At 45.9% G+C, this 14,885-nt stretch overlaps 1 protein-coding gene across 2 annotated transcripts in view; it reads right to left on the bottom strand.

Moving 5' to 3' along the window:
• Ide (insulin degrading enzyme) overlaps window positions 1-14,296 on the bottom strand; it is a 96,421-nt gene extending 82,125 nt beyond the window's left edge. Inside the window, exon 1 of one of the 2 annotated variants that reach the window (XM_052186654.1) lies at window positions 13,750-14,296. In XM_052186654.1, coding sequence (XP_052042614.1) covers window positions 13,750-13,847 — 98 coding nt within the window. In that variant the 5' untranslated portion in view covers window positions 13,848-14,296. The remainder of the gene's footprint in view (window positions 1-13,749) is intronic. The other variant, XM_052186655.1, reaches the window with a different exon arrangement.
• Between the last annotated feature and the right edge of the window lie 589 nt (window positions 14,297-14,885).

Here is a 14,885-nt window from a genome sequence, read left to right as displayed (position 1 = left end):
ATGAGCACACAGATGAGCACACAGATGAGCACACTGATGAGCACACTGATGAGCACACTGATGAGCACACTGATGAGCACACTGATGAGCACACTGATGAGCACACTGATGAGCACACAGATGAGCACACAGATGAGCACACAGATGAGCACACTGATGAGCACACTGATGAGCACACAGATGAGCACACAGATGAGCACACTGATGAGCACACAGATGAGCACACAGATGAGCACACAGATGAGCACACTGATGAGCACACAGATGAGCACACAGATGAGCACACAGATGAGCACACAGATGAACACACTGATGAGCACACAGATGAGCACACAGATGAGCACACAGATGAGCACACTGATGAACACACTGATGAGCACACAGATGAGCACACAGATGAGCACACAGATGAGCACACAGATGAGCACACAGATGAGCACACAGATGAGCACACTGATGAGCACACAGATGAGCACACAGATGAGCACACTGATGAGCACACTGATGAGCACACAGATGAGCACACTGGTATCGATCCTGAGGCAGACCCTGAGAAGCTGGGAAACCTACACGTAACCACCAGGAGGAATATGTAAACCCAAACTAGGGACAGCCCACAAGGAGGGTGAGCGCCAGAGTCAAGGCATTAAAGGTGAACAAGGACTGTGGGGACTGTTCTTGTCTAAGACTAAAAAGACCCACAACAAAAGACAACAGGAATTCCGAGCTGAACATTTTCATTTAAGATCGCTGAGAAAAGATACAACCATGGAACTGGTAAATCTGAGGAAGACCTGAGGTTTGAATGGCAGCAGCACACAGACGTTCATTTTCTTTTTCTTCCTCCCCTCTCTTTTGCTTTTTGGTGTTCCTCTATTTTCAAGTTGAGACATAATTTATATATACATATAATAACTACAATGTGGTATTTTCACATTTGTATACACTGTGGAATGATTAAATGAATTAACATATCCATTACCTCATATTTTTATCATTTTGTGGCAAAAACATTTGAATTTTACTTTCTTAGCAATTTTGAAACATACGTCACCATTCTGAAAACTTATTTCTCTGCTGGGTCACAGCTCAGTGACACAGCACTTGACCCTGGACTCACTCTTTTGCCACAGTGAAAAAAAGTCTTTAAAGGCCTCGGTTTTTCTTACAGTCCATCTCTTATTTTTCCTTCTTCCTATTCAACAACAGAATTTATAGGTCCAGCTTTTCCCCCAAAGCCTTGTGTGCCCTGGAGCATCATATTCTAGGACTGACTGTTGACCAAACCCAAAGTTTACAGGCCTACACAAATTACACAGCCTTGTAAATGTCACCTGGGGCCTCTCATCCTCCTTCCTCTGTGGAATACACTTACTCAGAACACCACGGGAGGGAGTCTTCTACCAATCCCAAAGAAAAACCACCTGCCTCTGCATAGGAGAACTTGAAGAAGTCAATGATCAGATCAAGAGCCAAGGTCAAAGCCTCAATCCCTCTGACCCAACTGTGTGCTCAGTGACTTCAGAGACAAAAATATCTTGGCATCCTACAGACTCAGCAACTTTCCAACATCCTGAAGTTTTGCCACAAATAAGTCAGGCTGTGGTTCTAGAACCAGATAAAACCCAGAGGTAGCAGAAAAGCCGCTGACCAGCAAGACAACTTTGTAACTACGCCTGAACTCTTCCAATGACCAAGAACCTGGTGAGTGAGCACCCCTGGAAAATGTCCAATACAAGATACATGTGGCTTATACCCATAACCCCAGTATTGAGAAGGATGAGTCAGGAGGACTTCAGGTTTGAAATTTAGCCTGGGCTACACAGTTAGTACAGGGAGAACTACATAGAAAGACTCTGGCAGGGCGGAGGTGGTGCACACCTATAATCCCAGCACTCAGGGAGGCAGAGGCAGGCGGATTTCTGAGTTCGAGGCCAGCCTGGTCTACAGAGTGAGCTCCAGGACAGCCAAGACTGCACACAGAGAAACCCTGTCTTGAAAAACCAAAAACAACAACAACAACAAGACTCTGACTCATTAAAAATAAAGTAAAATAAATAAATAAACAAACAAACAAACAAAGCAAAAATTGTCTGATTCAAAGCACCCAGAACTGAAACAAGTCAATATGGATGAACTCAGGACCCCAGACTGACAGATTTAGATACCAAATGGATGGCCACATGTGCTAAGTACTGGGCTAGGTATTGTGATAGACTAGAGGTGACCCTTGCTCCTTCTGAGCTCCCACCCCAAATAGAAATGTCCTAAAACCAGGTATCTTCTGAGCTGAGCAGCTCAAGCCCAGTGTTCACTACTGGAGCCTGGTAGCACTCCTTAAAATACCTAGCACCTCAGAAGCTGGAATATACAACAGCAGAGAGAAAAATGGCAGAACGCAGAAATTCCAAGAAAGGCCTCTCTCAGTACGTCTCCCTCTTGCTCCCTCTAGTTTGTTTTGGGACATAGTCTCATGTAGGCCAGGCTGGCCGGCCCACAAACTCCGGACCCTCCTTCCTCCACCCACTAATCCTGGAATTCCAGGTGTGTGTCGCCAAGCCCAGCACCCTTTTCTCACTATCACCAATATGTAATACTGAGGTCTTTACTTCTTCCCTCGTATCTACTCCTCCAAGATGTCCTGTTCTTTCTCCGGCTTTTCTTCTCCACTAGCTTCTTCTTTTAGCACCTACAGACCCCTTATCCTCCTTGCTTTTGCTCAAGCCTGCTCTTTCCCAGATATAAACTTAATATATCTCATTGTTGTTTTTCAGAATGACTGTCAGATCCCACGAAACTTGCCTTCTATCCTTTATTGTTTGCTGATGACCAACAAAATGGTCTTTTGTCTCTTCTCAATATCCCATTTCTTATCCAACCCTTCTGACTGAGCACATCTACCATCAACTTCTGCTATCATCTTCTGTCTGAAGTGGAAATTTCTGGTTTCTTTGGAGACTCAGTTATGTCACGTGGTATTTTTCTGTATGTTGTCGGACGAGAGGATGTTTTGCTGAAGCAGACACTTGAGAGGACACATGATGTTTTGAAAGAGGGTAAGAAGAACCCAACGGACAGTGAACGACACTCTTGCATTGGTTCACCTTGCAACACTTCACTGCTCCTCGATTATCGTGGCTTCATAGAGAAAAAGAAAGGAGCCAAAGAACTTTTCCTGGTATTCCAGCGGCTTCTTGCCACTTCCAGACTTCTACTGATATGATGGAGCCTCACAGCTTCTTCTGGATCATGCTGCTGCTACTGATTCGTGATTGGTATCTTGGACTGGACTACAGATATCCTGACAATAAAGATTGGTATTGTCCCTAAAGAACTACTTCTAACAGGTTCACATCCCCTTTGTCCTATTAGCTGTAGACTAGAAAGGAAGTTGAAGGATTTAAGAACCCTTATTAAAGTAGATTTTAAAAAATCTATACCTACATCTGTACTCTGAACTCTCAAGCGCTCCAATTTCATTTCCTCTTTATCTCTAAACAACAGCATTCCTCAAGGTCATGCACCCTCTACATTTCTCTGTATTTTCTGTATAACCACGCATGTCCATACTCTCAACTCTACACCCAATCTAAGAAACCAGCTTAGACATCCTCACCAAAGTCCAATCATATTTCAACGGTTCTAGCAAGTCTCCTCCTGATTATCAATTGCTTCAGACTCAGACCACTATGTATATCCTTTCCAAAACAACCTCCCTGATCAGATTTCCCCATCTCTACCAAAGATGCCAAACTACCTTCAGGGAAGTGATGTAATAACAACTAATTCCTAAGACACCTAAATTCATCTGGCTGAGCCACTTACTGAGAATCACTGACCAATCGAACTCCTTTGAGCATCAACCTCTTTATAACGAAAAGGAGGATTAACAGCACTACTCTCCTGGAGAAAAAACTCTTGCGGCCACTAAACAACATGTGGAAATGGGTAACATATAAAAGGCACTGAATAAATATTAGCCACTAAACCTTCATGGTTAACATTACCAAGAACAGCAAGGATTTTACAGCTGGATCCATTTCACCTATATTAGAGGTCATTCTTATTTTAGGGTCTTCTACACCCATGTCTGACCCGGAGGTAGTGGGAATTAAAGAAACTTCAGCAATTGCTCAGCACTCACTAACCTAACTTTGACCTTTTAGTTGAATCCTTCCCCTGCTACCTACGGATGAACTTGACCTCCATTTTATTTCCCTTCCTAGGTGATTAAGGACTGTTTAGTCCTGTCCACTATCCTGAGAAGCCCTGTGTCATCCACCTTCCTGAAGGCAAAAGCCAGTTGCCTACAAGACTGTGCCACTGTGCCTTGCTGTAGTACCTGACTAACCTGTTCTGTTGGCATGCCTTAAGAAAAACAGCTACCTGCCAGACAGGAGAAACATCTTACCTAGATGGCCTTCTTCCCGGACTGCAGCTCAATCTCTTGTGTCTTCTCTACTCTGGTTACCCCTCCTAGTCTAGCCTCAAACAGCACTTATCTTAAAGTCATTAATTCTAAGACTGTGGGCTCCACCCCTCCATGCCTAACCAGTCATTATAGGCTGCAGGATCTTCCTTCACACGTCATCTAATAAGTCTCTTTATCCTTGCCTTTTAGACTTCCGTGTGTTTGCATGTCAGTGTCTATGCAGTCCACACCAGCCTACAATCCCTGGACTCATGCCTCATCAATCAAAGCAGCTGGGACCACAGGTGTGTGCAACTGCATCCAGCTAGCTCATTTCATGTTTATCCATCCCTGACTCTATCCCGCCCCAGTACCAAGAATCAAGCTCATGGCCTCACACATGATAGGCAAGCCCTCCACTATGTCCTCGGCCTCTATTTGCATTACTTTGATGTCTACTTGAATTCCAAATTGAGTTTCTAAAAATCAGTGAGATTAATTATCTAAAATCACAGCATCCATATGTCGTGTAATCACTAAAAAGTATATATGGAGCTTTTTACTTCCTGAGGGATAAAAATCTTACTGTCTCTTAATGATATTAGGAGTTTTCCTGATTCTTTTAGTCTTTGCTAATCCCATGTCATCTACCTCTAAGTCTACCAACCATAACCCATTCATCCAAATTTTACGGTTCAAATCCTATGTTCTCAGTAAAACCGTCCCTCAACTCACAGGTAGAAGAGTGCTTTCAGCACAGCATCAACAAAGTCAGGCAAGTAACTACAATGGAAAAGGATTATTTTGTAAACGGACCAGAGACATGAGGACAGGACAGATTCCATAGGGTCTTCTTGGACATTGTAGAGACTACGTCTCAACTGAAAAAATTTTGTAATTAAGAGATGAAGTAACTTGGATTTCAAAAGATGATGCTATGGTGGGTGGCAAGACTCGTGTAGAGAGACAAGTTCAGACACAATGAGAACAGCGAAGAGGCTCTTCTATTAGTCTGAATGACACAGAATAATGTAGGGGAGGGCAGCAGACAGAAGTGTTCAGAATTAGGATGAGCATGCTGAGTAGATAAAGGATTTAAGAAAGAAGTCGAAGATGAGTACATTATTAGCTTAAACAAGTTGGAGAAGGCAAGGGATGGAATCAGCAGTAGAGAACATGTCTAGCATGTTTAAGGTCCTAGAATCAATGTCCAATATTACAAGAAAACAACAACCAAAATAAACTTATTAAAAAAAAAAATACAAAACCAGGGCTGGGGCAACAGCTTGGTGGGTAAAGTGCTTGCCGTGCAAACATGAGGACCTGAGTTCAAGTCCAAATGGGGAGATGGGAGACACAGTCAGGAGAATCCCAGGACTCATGAGCTAGCCCAGAGTACTCAGTAGCAAACAACCAAAGAGATCCTGCCTCAAACGGTAAAAGGCAAAGACTGGCACTCAAGCTGTTCTCTGACCTCCACATATTCACTGTGGCATATGTGCATGTTAGAGCAAAGCACTGAAGGAACAGACTTTGTGGGAAGAAGTTAGGATTGGGGGATAGAGACAGGGTGTAAGAGAAGACAGAAATGGGTGTAAGAGAAGACAGAGATGGGGTATAGGATGGGAAAGAGATGGGTATAGAAGACAGAGATGGGGTGTAGGATGGGAAAGAGATGGGGTGTAGAAGACAGAGATGGGTGAAGGAGAAGACAGAGATGGGTGTAGGAGGAGACAGATGGAGGGAAGGGGAGATAGAGATGGGGTGCAGTGGAAAAGACAAAGATGGGGTATAGTGGGGAAGATAGAGATGGGGTGTAGGAGAAAACAGAGATGGGTGTAGGGGAGGAGACAGAGATGGGTGAAGGAGGAGAAAAAGAAAAGTGTAGAAGACAGAGATGGGGTGAAGGGGAAATAGGATGGGGTGCAGTGGAGAAGACAGACATGGGGTATAAGAGGAAACAGAGATGGGTGTAGGGGGAGAGGATAGGGCTGGTGGTATTGGGCAGTTTCAGAGCAGTTGTCTAGCATATACAGGGCACTAGGTTCAATTGCAACAATGACAAAAGTTATCAAGATAATTTGTGAACACAAAAACACATCAAGGAACTAGAAAGATGGCTCAGCAGTTAAGAGTACTAGCTACTCCTTCAGAAGACCTGAGTTCAAAACTCAGTACCCACATGGCAGCTAACAACTATTTGTAATTCCAGTCCTAGGAGATCTGTCACCCTCTTCTGTGGACATGTGGGCCCCAGGCATGCACACATGTAAATAGTGGGCAGAAATACATGCAGGTAAAATACCCATACATATAAAAATTAATAAAATTACACACACACACATACACACACAAAGAAAATGTTGAATGGGAAGTTTATTACTTAAATCTGAAAATCAGAAGACTGATCAAAGTAGCAACAGGCTTAGCTCATAGAATCTCTGTAATGACGGACAGATCAGCATCAGTAATGTCCCATACAGAGACCTTGTGGCCAGATGTGCTGATATGCTGCCAAGGTGACTGGGGAACTGAACTCTTCATTTCAGTTAACTTAAAGAGACACATGGCTGCCCTCCATGTGAGCACCTGACACACGTGGACTCCCTCCCATACACATCATATATTAAATGAGAGGGTATTCCAGAACTGGGAATGAACAGGTTATATACAATACACAACCAACTGGTTAAGTATAACTAGAGAATGGAGATGTAGCTCTCAGTTGGTAACAAGCTGGCCTATGTGTGAAGTCCTGGAATCAATTCCCAGCACCACACAAATCAAGCATGATGGCTCACGATAGTGTGATGGTGTGAATCTGTAATCCTAGGAGTGGAAGATCAGAAGTTCAAAATCAGCCTCAACTACACAGAATTTGAGGACAGCTTGGGATACGTGAGACCCTGTCTTAAAACAAACATCAAAAACCCCACAAAAGTGTCAGAACTTGTGCTGGACATGTGCTCACACCTATAATCCTGGGAGAAGCTAGGACACCTGCCACTCTCAAGTCAACCTGTGCTACCTGGCAAAACACTAACTCCAAAAAGAGGGAGGAGGGGGGCAGGGAAAAAAGCAGCTTGGACCAGAGTTGGCCATAATAATAAATGCCTATAACTCTAGCACTCTGGTGTCTGAGGCAGGGGGAATGCTATTTCAACGCCAGCCCCTGTGCCACATAGCAGGGGGAAAATTTTATTTTGAGTTAGTACAGAACCACTGGTGATATCTAAAGAACACAATGGCTCAGGGAACGTGGCAAAGTAAGGGGATTAATTTGACAACAAGGACCAGTTTATAGTGAGTCAGACCTTGACCTGACAAACAAATCCACACTGAAGACTCTGCACACTGACTGATCAGAACAAGCAGTCTGAGCTGGGCAGTGGTGGCGCAACCTTTAATCCAAGTGCTTGGGAAGCAGAGGCAGGCGGATTTCTGAGTTTGAGGCCAGCCTGGTCTACAGAGTGAGTTCCAGGACAGCCAGCGCTACACAGAGAAACCCTGTCTCGGGGAGGGAGGGGGGAAGACTTGTTGAACAAGCAGTCTGGGGCCTTGGAGTGTTGAAGACAGAAAGCCAGAATTACCCTGGCCTGCCTGTAGTCCTCTTAGCAACCATCCATCACCACATGTCTGTCTGATTAACACCCGATGACTATCAGTAAATCCTCTGACATGTGTCAGTACCACCACCTTCCACCAACCCGAAAACTAAGACAGCATCACAGCCTACACCCTGCCTGATATCTCAATGCATTTGTTAATTGCACTGATCTGTGCCTTTCTTTTGTTCTATGACTATAAAAGTTCTGTAAACCAGGAGCTGTGGCTTTAGTACTTGGGAAGCTGAAAAAGATCACTGTGAATCTGAGATCAGCCTGAGCTACACAGTGAGTTGTAGGCCAGACTGAGGTATAGAATTAGATAATCTCTCTCTCTCTCAAAATAAATAAATAAATAAATAAATAAATAAGTAACCCATTCTTTGTATGGTACCAAAAAGTTTTAATGCAGATACACTTTTAATAGGCAAAGAAGGGGAGAGCAGTTCTTTGGAGATGAGTAAAGTTCCTATTTTAGTTTATTTATTTAGACACAGGTCTCACTTATATCTCACACAACCCTGCAACTCCTGATCTTCTTGCCTCTGCCTCTCAAGTACAGAGATTACAGACATATGCCGTCACACCACAGCAGCTCTGTAACTCCAGCTCCACGGAGACCCAACATCCTTTTCTGGCCTCCAAAGGCACTGTACTCACATGTGCATATGCATACACACATACAGACATACAATTCAAAATAAATACTAGGCATGGAGGTAGCACTTGGGAACCAGGGGCAGGAAGATCTCTATAAATTCAAGGCCAGCCTATTCTACAGAGTGAGTTCCAGGACAGCTAGAGCTATACAGTGAGACCCTGTCTCAAAAGTAAACAAGCAAACTAACAAATATTGAAATTAAAGTAGAAATAATCGGGGCTGGTGAGATGGCTCAACAGGTAAGAGCACTGACTGCTCTTCTGGAGGTCCTGAGTTCAAATCCCAGCAACCACATGGTAGCTCACAACCATCCATAATGAGATCATACTCCCTCTTCTGGTGCATCTGAAGACAGCTACAGTGTACTTTCTTATAGTAATAATAAAGTCTTTAAAAAAAAAATAGAAATAATCTTTTTTTTTTTTTTAATGAAGAGTTTAGCCAGGCAATCCCAGAGGCAGAGCAAGAGGATATCTGAGTTCAGGGCCAGCCTGGTCTACAGTGTGAGTTCTAAGACAGCCAAAGCTACACAGAAAAATCCTGCCATGAAAACAAAACAAAGAAACAAAAGAAGGTGGGGGGGAGTATTGTGGGGTCAGCTGGATAGCTCATATGGTGAAGGTGCTTGATAGATAGCCAAAGGCCTAAGTTTGATTTCTGGAATCCCATATAAAGGTAAAAGGAGAGAATCAACTCCACACAGTTGCCCTCTGACTTCTAAACATACATACAACCACACACACACACAAACATTTAAAAATAATTTTATGAGCTCCACTTTGAAAGAAAGGTAACAGATAGGGTCTTAAGGGGAAAAACAAATACTTTTCTAAGTGAATTAAAAGAAACAAAGCACAAAAGTGGAGACGCTTAATAAAATATCAGAAGCAAAGGAATGTAATTATCCATTATTTACGCCTGAAAGCTCCTTGGGGGACAGGACTTAAGACTGATTATCTCCGCAATCCTTACAGCGCTGAGCACAGTGGGCAATCAAAACAGTACAGATGTTCAATTAATGAACACAAACAATGGCTAAACAAACAGAAACCAGCAAGGCCAGACTGAAGGAGACCAACCAAAGGCCCTAGTCAAGGCTCAGAGCCCAGCACCCCTGGGAGACCTACCACTACGGAAATGAAGTGTTCTAGCCTCGGTAGCCTGTCTAGAAGATAAACTGATTCTCTGGGTGTGCATCTAGGAAATCGAAACTACAAGCAGTAAAACATAAAGGAATGCAGTGTCTATGAAACTCATACAAAGGACTCCCACTCATGCCCTACACAGTGGTAAGATTGGCATGCACCCTAATTTCTGAGGCAGATGGGCAGGACATAACTTTTTATTTTGCAGGCTGGTGCTAAGGATACCCAAGGATAGTCTGTCCTTTTAATTAATTAATTTATTTATTTAAGATCAAAACCTCTGGAAGAACAGTCAGTGCTCTTAATCCCTGAGCCATCTCTCCAGCCCACTACCCTGTCCCTTTAAACTATTAAAAGGCATTTGGTTAGTTAAAACTGGTTTAAAAACCTGAAACATTTCCCAAGACTTTGTGCATTCTAAGCAAGCATTTTACCACTGACTGAGCTATACCCCCAATCCTAAAAGGTCTGACTAGCTTAGGAGTCAATCAATCTAGAGTGGTGCACTACTGCTGCCTAGGAGTATGGAATAGAGAAACAGAACAGAGCCAATAGCAAGATCGACTAATGCTCTGTCCCAAGAGACTGCCAAGGACAGAAATTCTATGGCTCCAATATCCGGAGCGAGCAGGGTCGGAGCAAGAGGGAGAAAGGGAAGGGGTTAAAAAAGAAAAAAAAAAAAAGAGTGCTTGTTGTTCTTGCAGAGGACCTAAGTCTGATTCCCAACACCACACTCATGACTGTTCATAACTCCAGTGCCATGGGTCCTGGGAACTTCTTCTGGCCTTTGTGGGCATACATGCAGGCAAAATACTCATGCACATAAAATGATTTTAGGAAATAAAAACAAGTGCTCAAAAATAGTTTGGACCTGCCGGGTGGTGGTGGCGCATGCCTGTAATCCCAGCACTCTGGGAGGCAGAGGCAGGCGGATTTCTGAGTTCGAGGCCAGCCTGGTCTACAGAGTGAGTTCCAGGACTCACTCTGTATAGCCAGGGCTATACAAAGAAACCTTGTCTCAAAAAAATAAATAAATAAATAAAAAAATAAAATAAAATAAAAAAATAAAAAATAAAAAAATAAAAGTTAGGACCTAATAAATCAAAATAACTGAATAATAATAATTTTTGTTTCGTTTATTCATCTTATTTTACATGTGCTTTGCCTGCATATAGTGTGCCTGATTTTCTTGGAGGCCACAGAGGGCATCAGATCCCCTGGAACTGGCATTATGGATGGTTGTGAATTACTCTGTGGGTGCTGAGAATAGAACCTGGATCCCTGCAAGAGCGACAAGTGCTCTTAACCTCTGAGCACCTCTCCAGTCTCAGGGAAGATCCTGTGCTTTCAAGGCCAGTCTGGTCTTCATAGTGAGGTCCTGTCTCAAAACAACAAAATAATAATCAACTAGTCAATGGCAGAAGGAAGAGATTGAATATACAAACCACCTAGCTCTATAAAACTTAAAACCGATGCCTCTCAACATGAGAGTATGTCTGTACCCCCAAAAGAATCGAGATCACCACAAACCAGGTAAGCCTGGTTTATGTGAAAGTTCCTAGTTCCACGCTAGTGAGGGCTATGTAGGTCTCACAATCACAAGCAAGGCTGGGAGGAAGCTCATCTGTTAAAACCCACCCAGCTCCTGTGACTTCATCCTCATACAGTATAAACCATGTAGGGTAATACAAGCCTGTAATCCCAGAACCTGGAGATGGAGGTAGGAGGATCAGGAATTCTGTCATCCTCAGCGGGGTAGAGAATTCAAGGTTACCTTGGACTACATGAGGGTTCTGTCTTTGAAAAAAAAAAAATCTGGAAGTTCTCTACAATCTAGCGCTCAGGGGGTTAAGACAAGAGGATCCCAAGTTCAAAACAATAATAACTTGCCTCCATTTTTTTTAATTCTAGAGGCATGCCTGTCCACGTACTTCCCAGAACATGGGAAGCTGGGGTGATCTTACCTGTGGTTAGCACACCCGCTTCTCTCTGCTCCCAGGGATTTTTTTTTCCCCACACTGTAATGGATTTTATGGTGTAGTAGGAAATAAAGGGAGGGAAAACAAGTTCCATAAATTCCTCATTGTTGCTAGCCTCTCTTAATAACTCTGCTTAAGACCTTCACAGCCCGAGCAGTAAAGACTAAGCCCAGCAGACACGTTTCTCTGCTTCCGGTCTCTCCTCCCTTACACCCTACACAGAACTTCACATCCAATCTCAGAGCCTCCCAGTTCCATTGGATCACAACCCCCACCCCCAACCCCCAAGTCAGGAGGGCAAGGAATACTGGGGGTTTGAACCTAGGGCTTCACACACAGTAGAGAAGCAAGAGCTCTACTATTGGGCTATACCCCAGCCCTGTTTGTTTGAGGTTTTTGTTTTGTTTTGTTTTAATTTCAAGATCTTTTTTTAAAGGATTTATTTATTTTATGGCTGTGAGTACACTGACACTCTCTCCAGAGACACCAGGAGAGGGCATCAGATCTCACTGCAGATGGTTGTGAGTCACCATGTGGATGCTGGGAACTGAGCTCAGGACCTCTGAAAGAGCAGCAGTGGCTGAGCCATCTCTCCAGCCCTTATTTTTGATTTTTAGAGAGAATCTCCCTAGGTTGCCCAGGCTGACCTAGAACTCCCTCTGCAGGCCTTGAGCTGCAACCCTCAGCCTCAGCCTCCCAAGTTACTTGCCTGTCCATCACTAGGCCCACCTCCAACTGAAAAGAATGAGACCCTCTAGAATATTCATTATTATTCAAAGATTCTCGGAGCAGGAGATCCCAACTACAATTCGAGGCCCAGGAAAGCATTATACACCATTTGTGCCTTCTTAATTCCCCCAGGGAAATTCCTGAAGGCTTCAACTAATCTGTTCACTGTCCTTCCCACAAACTAGCAGCACACCTGGCCTGGATTACATCCACACAAGCCCAGATTTCCATGACCTCAGCCATTTCTCCAGAGATCAGTCTAGATCTCCTAACCCACCTCTGCCTCTCACTGCCCACCGCCAAGCTCATCGATTGTCAAATGATTCCAGTCAAATCAACATTGCTGGGAAGGCAGATCACATAGGGACAAAGCCCAAGACAGTGTGCGGCATTCAGCGGGTCCTAAATGTTAGTTTTAGGAGGGACTTTCAAGTAATAATCTTAAGTAGAGCGAGATAATACTGTCTATCTCTCTTGGTTCACACACACAAACAAACACCTTACTCTTTTTATTACGGACTGAAAATGTGTTGTAGACAGAGCAAAGCAGACTGGAGGGAGCACGCTACTAACTGCAAAAAAACATGCATTCTAAACTTGGTTTTGCCATAATCTCTGCAACTGTAGGAGAAACCACTAAAATCTCTCTGAGCATGTGTTGGTTTAGCTGTGAAACAAGGCAGATGCTGTGCGGGATTCCAAGGTATCTTTCGACTCTCCATTCCCCTTCTGCTCACTCCCGACGAGGCAGGCAAACTTTTACACTTCCCAACGCTCGCTGCCCTAGTCCAGCAAACTTGGTCCCCGCGGAGACAGCGCTGTGGGGTGAGAAGCGGTCTTCCACGACTCACCGGACGCCCTCACCTCATGGCACCGGGGCCCGCCTCAGGTGGCGGGCTGCTCACGGCGGACAGCCGGAGTGCGCAGCTCCCGGAGCGGCCAGGCTGCCTCCGGCGGCCCCGCGCTCCGCCGCACTTGTGGCGTTCTCCTAGCTATCGGTGGACACCGTCCCCGTCCGCCCTCCCCGCCAGGCCCAACCCTCCCCGGTCCCCCGGGGCGGCCTCGGCGTGGACGTCCACGCACCCGGCGGGCCGGACTGGCAGCGTGAGGGGCGGCGGCGGCGGCGGCGGCGCTAAGTGCTGAATCACCACTTTGCAGCAGCACAGCACAACCACGGTGACCCGCGGGCCGCGTGGGCCTGGACGCTCGGGGCGCTTACCCACACAGTCGCTTCGCGGGCGGCAGGCGGGCGCCGAGGATGGAGCGCAAGGTGCCGGGCAGCGCGGTGTGCAGCAGCCACACGAGCCCGTTCCGCATACCCCGGCGCAGCCGCTGCGATCTCGGCGAACGCTTCCTTTTGGCGCTGGGAGCCGGCCCTGCGCATTGCGCATGCCCAGTCCGCCGCGCCGCGCCGCCTCTAGGGATCGGGGGAACGATCTCCGCTCCGGGTTTTACGTGGAGCCGGGCGGGAGGGGACGGCCGCAGTCTTGGCCCGGGCTAGTTGGCAGGTGGGTCTTCGTCTCGGCACCGGAGCCTCGGAGGCTCCGAGTCCTTCCTAGGCCTGCAGGGGCCGGGCCGGGCTCCACTCCGGCGCGCCGCTGAGGCCCAGGGTTGCCTGGCCACGGCGTGGTGAGGGGGTACAAAGCGGTAGGTCCCCAGGCAGGATCGCGGCCCAGCAGGTGTTGGAACCAAGTCCTTGTCGGGGGCTGCCTTACGGAAACGTATCCGCTGCCGGCGCTAGGCCCGCGGGCTCCTCCCGGAGCGCGGAAGGAACGTGGACTGCGGAAGCACCGACGCGTGGGGACCTGTCGGGTTGGGGAGGAGTAAGGACAATTCAGATCTCGGGGGAAATGCACGAGCCAAGGCAGGCTTCAGCAAATGCAGAGCAGGAAACTTGTTTTTGAGACGGGGTCCCGGTGTTGCTAGGCAGGCCTCTATGTGACTGAGGTTGACCTTGAGTTTCCGACCTCCCAAGTGTTTCAGATTACGGGTGTGCTTCCCCGCCCCAGCACAAAGCGGGGAATCACTGCTACCCAGTACTGCTACTTATACTTCCAGTGGACCTTGGTTGTCACTTTTTTTTTCTCCTGAGACTGGCTCTCACTGCAGCCCTGGCTGGCCTGGAACTATGTAAACTAGGCTGGCCTCAAAAGGTCATTACTTTTTAAAGACATGACTTTCCTCCCTGGTGACTTCTCGGCACTTTGCATCCACAGACAGCCTGAAAGTGGTTATGAATCAGAATTTCCGTTACATTTTACACAAATCGGGATGGAGATGTCTTTAAGAAATAGTTTAGGGTAATGATTTCCGAACTTAACTTTTAGGTGTCTGCTGTAACACTGTAGCCAAGCA

This window comes from Apodemus sylvaticus, chromosome 1, assembly GCF_947179515.1.
Source record: "Apodemus sylvaticus chromosome 1, mApoSyl1.1, whole genome shotgun sequence".
Classification (NCBI taxonomy): domain Eukaryota; kingdom Metazoa; phylum Chordata; class Mammalia; order Rodentia; family Muridae; genus Apodemus; species Apodemus sylvaticus.
This window is presented reverse-complemented; position numbering and strand designations above follow the sequence as displayed.